Source organism: Echinops telfairi, unplaced genomic scaffold, assembly GCF_000313985.2.
Source record: "Echinops telfairi isolate 266 unplaced genomic scaffold, ASM31398v2 ScPeMD7_7424;HRSCAF=8462, whole genome shotgun sequence".
NCBI classification, from domain to species: Eukaryota; Metazoa; Chordata; class Mammalia; order Afrosoricida; family Tenrecidae; genus Echinops; species Echinops telfairi.
The window spans coordinates 11,277,903-11,288,878 of record NW_022111324.1 but is presented as its reverse complement, the minus strand read 5'-3'; the positions used below and the strand labels follow the sequence as shown (position 1 = coordinate 11,288,878).

Below are 10,976 nucleotides of genomic sequence, written 5' to 3'. Positions count from 1 at the left end.
ATGTACAAATGCGCTTTACACAATTGATGCGTGTATGGATTGGGATAACAGTTGTATGAGCCCCTAATAAAATGTTAAAAAAAAAAAAAAAAGAAAACCTTAAAAAATATGTTCACTAATAAAGAGGATTAAGCAAGGGTAAGATTGTATCCTGAAGGCAGATGTGAGGGATCTGGGAAAACGATGCCTTTGAGTCCCATGTTTCCTTATGTTTTGCTTTCCTTCATGTTTCCTGAGATACCATTTCCGCTTCTTTACCTGGACATTGTCTATGAGTTGCACTATCCAGGCCCTGGGGTGCTTCCATGGATATGTTTGGTAGGGTAAGTCAGTCCCAGTATATTCAGATCCATGGCCCCCTATACCACTTTTTAAGAATGCCGTAACATCTGGAGCTGTCTCCTCTTGCTGATGGGTACAGTTAAGAGGCAGTGGTGTCGGGAATGTGAACCATGAGGCTTGGGACAGTTGTTAGGCTTTCCTTTCGTACTGTCTGGCTGCTCATGAGATTGCCGAACCCTCGAGTTGTGGGGGCATGTGGACCCTAGCTGCGCGATGGTTCCTTGTCTGGTGTACTTGTGGGTAGCTTAGGTTGCTTGTCCTGATATTCGCTGCTGGTCCATACTATGTTCACCCTTATATTGTTGCTAACACTTGCCTTCTCAAGTGTCTACTGATAGGATGCCCCCAAATTCAATTTTTTAAGAAGATGCTCTGGGATTCAAAAAAAGGGAAATTGCTTTATTTTGGACATAACCTCCATCTTTCCTGCAGCAAAGAAACATTTTAGCCAAAATATTTGAAGGATGCCAGAACACAGCAAATGGGAAATAATAAGTAAGCCTATAAGTCATTATTTATCTTTAAATTTCTGGCGTGAAATCAGAATCCTTATATATTTATTCTTTTATTCAAAAACTGAAAAGACATGCCCCTTGCAAAATTATCTGCCTTACCTTTAACATTTGTAATTTATAGAGGTCTTTAGACACTAAGACCATAAGAGTGTCCTCAAATACAGTTAAAGTACTTTGGTATAAAGCCTGGAAAACAAAGCAAAACAAAGAAAAGAAACAAGGAAACAAAAGAGTTACAAGATCAGTCAGTTACACAGACTTGATAAAATCTTACTGAATGTGTACCTGAGTTAGTTTATTGTGCCAACCTGGTTGATAAACACATGTGGGATTAATTGAAGGGTGGAGGGATAAATGGTTCAGTGAGCCTCGCCTTTCTAGTTCTTGGGTCTCTTGCTTTGTGATGGTCGCACCAGGTGCAGCTGCCTTAGCAGTTCCCTGCTTCAGCTTGCAAGGCTGACTTCCTGCAAGACATCCCCAAGGAGAAGCCTCATGAACCTACCCTGATGCAGCCCTGGGTGCTGGAGCAGCCGTGTGGAGACCCATGCCAGCGCTGAGATGCTTACGCATTCACTGATTCATCTTTCCTCCTGCAGTCAGCATTATAGTGTGTGTTTTGTGAGATGGAGGAGGACTTTGTGGATTGGTGTTGGACATATGGGTTAATGTTGGACTTGTGGGCTTGGACAGCACTGGGTTGAGATGTTTTCTTGATGCGCACTTAACCTTTACATAGAACTCTCTCTTTTTTATTTTTTATTTTTTAGAACTCTCTCTTATACATGAGTTTCTGTGGATTTGTTTCTCTAAAGTACCCAGACTAATACAGTACCGTTTTGTGTTCTGGTCTCCTAACTTCTTCCCGTAAACTAAAGGCAAGAAGGAAGAGGTGTCTATGGTAAGGCACCCTCACCCCAGTGTCATTTGACATGAATTGTCTCTGCAGATTCTGGAACAAGCTCATTGACTAGCACTGCTGAGAAAGAAGCGACAACAATGTTGCTATGCTTACTATAGGACTCTTCCTGCTCCCACCTTTCTATGCTCCTAGTTCCTCCTTTCAGCACTTGCTAGTAAATGCCATCAATTATCTCTAAGAAGCATGACAATGATAACTCTGATTCTTACCTGCTGAGGGAAATGCCCTAGTATAAAGTAGGGAGGGATCGCTCTGGTGTATAACAAGTCCTTATCATAATTTCAAGAGGAAACCTCTTACCTCCAGGCTCTCATGGTAATTTTTCTTGTCCTTGATTCCTTTTATTTTGTCCAGGCTTGGCATGTCAGTTACCATTTTAAATGATGATGCTACCAAAGCCAATTGGAATTCAAATTGCATACAGGGATCCACAAAGCTGAAAAGAAACAGTTGTCATTATTTAATTGGGGAGAAAAGAGATGTTTCTCAAGCTTGGTGACTTTTTCTTTGGGATTAAACAATAGGTAAAGGAACTCTGAGTGGAATGGATGACCCTGTGTCAGTAGAACTGTGCTCTGCAGAGATGTCATGGCTGTGACCTTTCAGAGGTAGATCACCAGGCCTTTCTTCTGAGCTGCCTCAGGGTAGATGTGATTTGTCATTGCTTTGGTTATGAGTTGAATGCTTAGCAATGCGCACCACTCAGACACTCATTTTCTTAGTGATAGACAGTGATAGAAAATGAAGTCTACTTTGGGCATTACATGGTATATGGGCTTTAAATAGTCTTTTAAAAATGACAATAGTGTTTTGAAGACAAAAAAATTAAAACCATGTGTTCACTGATTTGGCAATAAAAGTGTATTATTTCTCCACAGAAATACTACTGCCAAGGATGGTTACATTCCCAGCCATGCCCATAAAAACCATGCTAAGCTATCAGCAATTAAGCAATATCACTGCCATTTTTTTCTAATCTATGATATTAAATCTCTAGCATTTTTTTTTCTGATATTGGGAGGCATCTTTATTGGTGGCAAAGTCAATCTTCCCATATCTAGAAAATTAAGTTGTACCAAGATTGTTATTCCATGACAGGTATGACCTGAAAGGAATTGATTGGAAAGAAATCACATTTTCAAGTCTCAGGAAGATTGATTACACTTATTCACGGTATCTCAATGGGTTCACCATGAACCAAAATTGATTACACAGCAAGGAACTAACAGCAGCAATAAATTATCTTTAGATTCTGAACAGCTAGCAACAAAAACTTCCAGTAGAACTTTCAGTAGAAATTTTTAACTTTTATGAATATGTGATTCAATTTTGAAAAATTAACATTTTCATGAGATAAAAATAGTATCTTTCCAAATACTTTTGTGGTCATCTTATCAATATATAAGCCACCGACATCATAAAGGTTATGAAGCAGGATGAGGAAAGTAATGTGTCCCTCTGAAGCCAGCACAACTGCTGACAACCAAAGAATCTTGAAACTTTAAACATTGAAACGAAGAATCAGACTTTGGTTACGATATGAATGTAGATAGTTACATTTAAATCTATGGGTAAACATGGCCCAGATTAATATGAAACTGCGGTAATTACATAAACTGTTGTCAATTTGGGTAGTAAGGGTGAAGGGGTGGAGTTTATCCTGTCAACCAGGTCACAGCTTGATGACCTCATTTGGAGGCACTGAGGAGATAAACAGCTCGCTGGAGGAGGGACACACACACACTCCTTGGGAGACATTGCAGCTGACAAGGCCCATAGAGCTATGCAAATGCCCTGAGCTGGAAGAGCCACATGGAGACCCCGGTCAGAGCTGAGATGCTTATACCGCCACTGGATCCACAAGACCTTCTACCCACTGCCCTGTGATCTTCCTGCATTTGGCATCATTGCATGTGTTTTGTGAGTCTGAAGAGGACTCACAAAAAATTGGTATAGATTGGTATCAGACACATGGGCAAATATCGGACTTATGGACTTGATCTGGACTGGGATGGGATGTCTTCTCAATAGTCAATATTCTCAATATTCAATTGCTCTTGTATATAAAGCTCTTTCTTATACATATATGTTTAAATTTTATACATGTCATCATGCTTTTTTTTGTAATTTGTTATTCCTATTACATTTTTAAATATATAAAATCATTGAAAAAAAGAGAGGCAGAATTCCAGCCTATCATACCTGGAGTTCATGGCCAAGATTATGGATTGATGACTTAATAGACCTGAGTATGCATCTAATAGTGCAGCATATACATATTCCTGTAAGTAATAGCAAAGCAAAGAGTCAATGATTGCAGATCTAAGACTCATTACATGTCACTCTTCATCTTATTAAAGTTGAAGGGAACCACATAGAACCAGAAAATTAGTCTGGGTTTCTAGAAATGCTGAGATTAAACAGATTGTAATTTAAATCCAGGACAATAGCTTGGTCTACATGGTGACCTTTTACACCCAATAACCCAACATGGCCCCGAAGAATTCTAAAAGGAGTACTTTTTACCATGTGCTCTTTTGTCAGTTATTACTTAAAACTGGCTACATTCCCACTATAGAATATGAACCACATACTGTACAACCGACTGAAATAATAATTTTACCTTATAATTTTCATAATTAATAGTATTTTATTAAAAGTTCACAAACTGGAGAACTGGGACATGCTTATTACAATGATCTCTTTCTTTATGTGTACCTCACTCTTGTTTCATGTAAGCCCATGTTGCTGTTTATGCCAATAATCAGTCTCTATTTCCAGAATAACTCAGAGTTTCCTTTTAGGTGCCACTAAGTAATAATAAGAAGCCTTGGTGGCATAAGTGGGTTACTCATTGCACTGCTAACAATAAGGTCAGCAGTTCAAAACCACCAGCCCTTCTTTAATCCTGTAATGACTGACAGACTCAGAAACCCCCAAAGGTCAGTCTGTCCTGGTCTCCGAGTCACTAGAAAGCTGAATTGACTCGATGGCAGTGAGCTGAGAAGCAATTAGTCTCTGGGTGGGTGCGCACATGACTACCCTGTCCTACAGGGTCATTATGAGGGAGAAAATAGAGTGCCTCAGATATAGTTAGGTTAAAATTTAACACCATTTGTTTTCCCTTTTGGCCCACTTTTAACTTGATCTAGTTTTTTTTGTGTTTTTTTTTGCTTTCTGCTTTCTTGGAGATTGAAGTTTACTGTGTTTTTTTAGTTCTTGCTTAAAGATTTTTGCTGTTGCTTTGGTATAATTCTCATTTAATGCTATCTAATGCCAAAAGCCAGCCCACATTGATAAGCAATAAGGGTTGTCTAATATATATGTTGCTTCTCTAGTTGTGTCAGTCTGGGAACATATAAGAATTCATTAGCCAGGGATTTCAACTGTTTCTACAACTAGGCAATTTTTTATTTTTCAGAATATGTAACATGGCCACCAGTGTTCCTAGGAAGTGCCTCATCTAGAGGGGTATGATCATAATTCTGATTTAACTTGTAGTATCTGGATAAATTACATTTTATTTAATCTTTAAATACACTTTCCTCATTGTAGAAGGAACCTTGCTGATGTAATGGTTAAGTACTTCATTGTTAACCTAAAATGGTGGCTTAAACTTACCCAGGAGCATTTGTAGCATAGTGGTTACATGTTAGGCTGTTAACTGCAAGGGCAGCAGTTTGAAGCCACAAACTGTTTCTTTGGAGGAAAAGGAAGATTTCTCCTCCCATAAAGAGTTACAGTCTTAAGAACCTGCAGGGGTAATCCTACCTCGTTCGATAGGGTTGCTATGAGTCAGAATGACTCCATAGTAGTGATTTGGGATTTTCTTAGATTTGCTTTGTTTTGTTGAGTGGTTGCAAGGGAGAAAAGACATGGTGATCTGCTTCCATAAATCCTCTGGGACAGTTCTACTTATTAACATAGGGTTCTTCTGTAGGATCACTGAAAGTCAGAATCTATCCCCCAGGCTACAGCAGCAGCAACACATTGCTATGGAACTTCATTAGAAACCCTCGGTGAATGATCCAATGGCCTCATCCAGAAAATCTATACTTTTGTGATCTGTTTCATAATGTTGGATTCTAAGACCAGCCTGGTAGAGCTTAAGCATCTATTTATAGCAATTATTTTGGCTTCTTTCTCTAAGTCAGCCATCTGCTCTTTATATATATTGTATATCATTGTCACATCTGTTCAATATCTGTTGTCATTCTTGGCCAGAAAAAATTGGAGCTAGCCAATTTAGGTTTTTAATTTCTGATGTTTCAAATCACATATGACGCAACTTTTAAAAGTTCATTTTTTAAAAAAAATCCATTATCTTTTAATTCTGTTTTTCCATGAACTTTTTGAAGCTACCTTGGACAAAGTGTGTTTCTGATACCACTTTGGCTGGGGGTAAAAGGATAATAAAATGTACTAAAAGCAATTTAAAAAAAATTAAGGAATTTGAACTTCTCTCAATTTTAGGAATACCCAAAGGAAGCCCACAAAGTGGCCCTCGAGGCCACTCTGCTGGTCCTCAGTTTTCTTTGCTTCTAGATCACTAAAATGTCTTCATTCTCTGACAATTTCAAAATACCAAAACTGAAGAGAGGCATGGCCTCCACACTAAGAGCAAGAATATCCAATTTTCTGACCTAGAAGACTTTCTGTCTGTGCCGGTGCTTACTGAAGGCAGAGACACTTTGCCAATGCTCCCCATGGCTACCAATCCTTCCAACGTCAGATACTGAGAAAGGTGAACGCTATGCCTAGAATAAATGCCATCTATTCTCATAAATCTAAAATGTTCTTTTTAGTGACTGCAGAAGTTACCAGAACCAATGTATCTGCCCTTTACACTCTCATTAATTTAGTTATTTCCTTTTATAAAAAAATTACTGGAAGTTACTGTGCTGTGTATACAATTGTCCCCACCTCTGTCAATGCATCATTACCTTTAAACCGATATGTGCCTCAGCTCTTTCTTTAGAAAGTTCCTTCCCAAGAGGATGTTCACACAAACATCTTCAAATACTCCTAACTGCTCTTTTCACTGATTTTTCAAGGGTTTAGGGAGGTAGAATCTACAGATCAGAAAGTCAACATACTATTTCAAATGTTTTGCTCCAGGCCATTCTATAAATTTGGCCAACAAGCCACACCATGATCTACTCCTGTTTCAAATTATCCTCAAACTTACCATTATCCTACTGTTTAACAGAGACTTTATATTGTTAATTTCCTAAATCTTTACAGCTAAATTTAAAGTCCCAATCAGATGAACATTCTTTGTTTATTCCCATAGAAAAACTAGTATCAAACTATATACCAAATATCTTCAGCTTCTTAATTTGTACTTCTTGCTCAGTCCAAAATAGGGAGTCTCTCAAATAGATCTTTTGGAACCTGGTTATTTTCCTAGGAGGAGACATTTAGAACATCTTCCATGACTGGTATGGGTATTTCCTTCAGTATTTTCGAGATTGCATTAATCCCTAGCTTTTTCATGAGTCCCACTTACCTAAAGTTCCAGAAAATCTAGTGTACACATAAATGATCATTTACTCCATTCCCCACATAACTTGGAAAATGTATGGAAGTTTCAAACCCCAAGATGGCCTTCAGAACAGGGCATCAGTTAAGCACTAAATGCATCATATTGTTCTTATGGTGCCCAAAACAAATATATTAGACCATCTGGAGTCATATAACTATTTTCAACACCAAAGGTATTTATTGCCAGAGAGATGAGTATAATATGAAATGGTGAAAAAGGGAAAAAGTAGACAGATTCCTGACTTTGAATGATCTGGGAGACTAGGGAGGCTCATAATTTTTAAATGGAATTCTTCACCAGAAAAGTCACCAATCAAGACCACAATAGCAGAAGTTGGAAACACCCTAAATTCCCATCTGTAGAAGAGTGGATAAAAAAAATTCGGAATACAAAAGTATATAAAACAAATAATTCACCATGACCAAGTGGGATTCATACCAGGGATGCAGGGATGGTTCAACATATGAAAGACCATTATATTATTCATCACATTGACATGAAAAATTATAAGAACCACATGATAATATCGATAGATGCAGAAAAAGCATTTGACAACATCCAACACCAATTCCTGTTTAAGACACTTGAGAAGCTAGGAATGGAAGGAAAAGTCCTCAAGACAATACAAGCTATATATGAAAAACCAACAGCCAACGTGGTAGTCAATGGAGAAAAGACTAACACAATCCCACTGAAAAAGGGGACCAGACAAGGATCCCCTTTGTCCCCACTCTTATTTAATATCATGCTGGATGTTTTAGCTAACAGCATAAGGCAAAGAAAAGACATCAAAGGCATTCGCCTGGGGAAGGAAGAGGTGAAACTATCGTTATTTGCAGATGATATGATTTTATATATGGAAAATCCCAAAAGTTCCACAAGGGGAATACTGGAAGCAATAGAGGAGTTTGGCAGAGTGGCAGGATACAAGATCAACAAAGAAGTCCATCGGACTGTCATGCACATCGGATGAGACCACAGAAGAGGAGATAAAAAAGGTGGCACCCTTCACAATAGCCAGACACAAATTGAAACATCTAGGGATACACCTGACTAAGAGAACAAAAGATTTATATGGGGAAAATTACAGAACACTATTACAAGAAACCCAGAACGACCTCAACAAATGGAAGACTATCCCATGCTCGTGGATTAGAAGACTCAATATAGTCAAGATGTCAGTTCTGCCAAAGGCACTATATCAATTTAATGCAATCCCAATACAATTACCCTCATCCTTCTCCAAAAATAAGGAAAAACTGATTACCAACTTCATATGGAGAGGGAAGACGCCCCCAAATAGCAGAGAACTCCTCAAGAAGGACACAGTGGGAGGGTTTGCGCTACCTGACTTTAGCACATACTATACAGACCCAGTTGTCAAAATCGCATGGTATTGGTACAATGACAGATACTCAGACCAATGGAAAAGAACTGAAAACCCAGAAATAAAATCATCAGCATACAGACTACTGATCTTTGATAAGGGTCCAGAAAATATCCAATTGGAAGCAGATGCCCTCTTTAGCAAGTGGTGCTGGGGGAAAAAATGGATATTTACCTGCAGAAAAATGAAACAAGACCCTTATCTCACTCCATGCACAAGAGGAAACTCAATGTGGATCACAGACCTTGAAGTTAAACCCCAAACTATTAGGGCCATCAATGAGGGAATTGGGACAAACTTGAGAACTTTGGCACAGGGAATACTTAGGCTATCAGAAATAGGGAAGGGCACAAACACAGAAGAGGCACAAATAGACAAATGGGATATACTGAAGATAAAACACCTGTGTACACTGAAAGAATTCACCGAGAGTAATGAGAGCCTTTGGACTGGGAAAACATCTTTAGCAGTGACACATCAGAAAAAAGCCTTGTTAATAAAATCTACAATACTCTGCTAGCTTCCAAAAAGAAAAAAACTAATTGCCTACTGAGGAAGTGGGCAAAGGACTTGAACAGAAGTTTCACGGGGCAGAAATCTGAATGGCCAACAAACATATGAGAAAATGTTCCCGATATTTAGCCATAAGAGAAATGCAAATTAAAACAACAATGAGGTACCATCTAACACCCTCAAATATAGGCCAATTCAAAAAATCAGAAAGTAACAAGGGTTGGAAGGGCTGTGGGGAGATAGGAACTCTCATCCACTGCTGGTGGACCTGTAAGTATGTACAGCCACTATGGAAATTGATTTGGCGATACCTAAAACAGATGGAGATGGAATTACCATATGACCCAGCAACCCACCTACTGGGCATATACCCAGAATAGGCAAGAAACAAACATGGCCAGACATCTCTACTCCAATGTTCATTGTGGCACAATTCACAATTTCAAGGAGTTGGAAACAATGAAAATTTCCATCAACAGACGAATGGATTACAAAACTGTGGTACAACCATACAATGGAGTACTACGCATCCCCCAAAAGCAGTGATGAATGCATGAAGCACATTGCCACATGGGAAGAACTGGAGGAAATTATACTAAGTGAAGTAAGCCAAGCACAAAAGCCAAGACAAGTACAACATAAGTCTGCTGAGGTAAGCTTAAAAATGCAAAAGGGGCATAGGGAAAAAGTACTGTATACAAACATTCTTCCGGTGAGGTCCAGGTAGTATGGCAGGGGTCAGACCAAATCTAGGGATACATATGGTAGCCAACTGAAAAGGAGGTGGGGGACGGGTAGAAAAATACATGAGTAGTGGTGGAACAGGGCACTAACCCACCCAAGGGAAAGGTATTGTTTATATCTCCACAAGGAAAGAGGGACCAGACTTCAACCTGGTTCTCCAAGACGTGAATGCAACATACTGGCAGGAATCAGGGAACAAATAGAGAGGTGTAAGGGGCTGGCCCCAATCCCCACTATGAGGACAGCCCCACTCCCTGCAGAAGAATTCACTTCAGAGGACAGCACTGAAGTTACAGTTCAGGGAGAGGGACATGTCTGATCAGAGCACACAGGAGAAAATGAAGGGGGAGGAAGAGAGAGTGGAACACATCCTAGCCCACCAAACACTGAGGACGATATTCCTGCTCAGAGTAGCCAAAGCACAGAGAGGACCACAGGGTTGGCCCCACTATAAGACATGACATCCCTCACTGCCCCATAGCAATATGGGGTACAACACTGGAGACACACTGCGGGAATTGTGCAAGATCTCACCCCACCACACTGAGGTGAAACACTAAGGGTGTGCAACAGAACAGCAAGGGGAGCAGAACAACAAAGTCCCCAGGGAATACCGAAAATAGACTATGGGGCCAAGGTGTGGCACCCCTTCAGACTCAACCGGAAAACACTCCTAAAGGTCAATAAACAGACCTGGAACTATTTACAGGCTTTTCTTTATTTTGTTGGGTTTTTGTTATTGTTGTTTTGTTGTCTTTTGTTGCTTTGTTTTGCTCTGTCTTGTTTTTTGTGTGCATATTATTATCTCTGCAGGACTATCTAGATAAGATAGGTGGGATAAACAATCTGGTGGAGAAAACAACAGGACCAACAGTTCTGGGGGGACATGGGAGAGGGGGAGGCGGGGGAAAGTTAGAGGGTGTGTACAAAGGACAAGGGAACAACAAGTGATCCAAATAAATGGCAAGGAGGGTGTAGGAGGCCTGGTAGGGCTTGATCAAGGGCAATGTA

General features: G+C 39.6%; 1 protein-coding gene across 1 annotated transcript in view; it reads right to left on the bottom strand.

The window, feature by feature from the left end:
* Window positions 1-6,484, bottom strand: part of MROH9 (maestro heat like repeat family member 9) — a 106,035-nt gene extending 99,551 nt beyond the window's left edge. The window contains exons 1-4 of the mRNA XM_045297963.1: window positions 6,452-6,484; window positions 3,979-4,058; window positions 2,077-2,212; window positions 957-1,043 (exon numbers count right to left, since the gene is read on the bottom strand). Of these exons, the coding sequence (XP_045153898.1) occupies window positions 957-1,043; window positions 2,077-2,212; window positions 3,979-4,058; window positions 6,452-6,484 (336 nt within the window). The remainder of the gene's footprint in view (window positions 1-956; window positions 1,044-2,076; window positions 2,213-3,978; window positions 4,059-6,451) is intronic.
* Window positions 6,485-10,976: the final 4,492 nt, after the last annotated feature.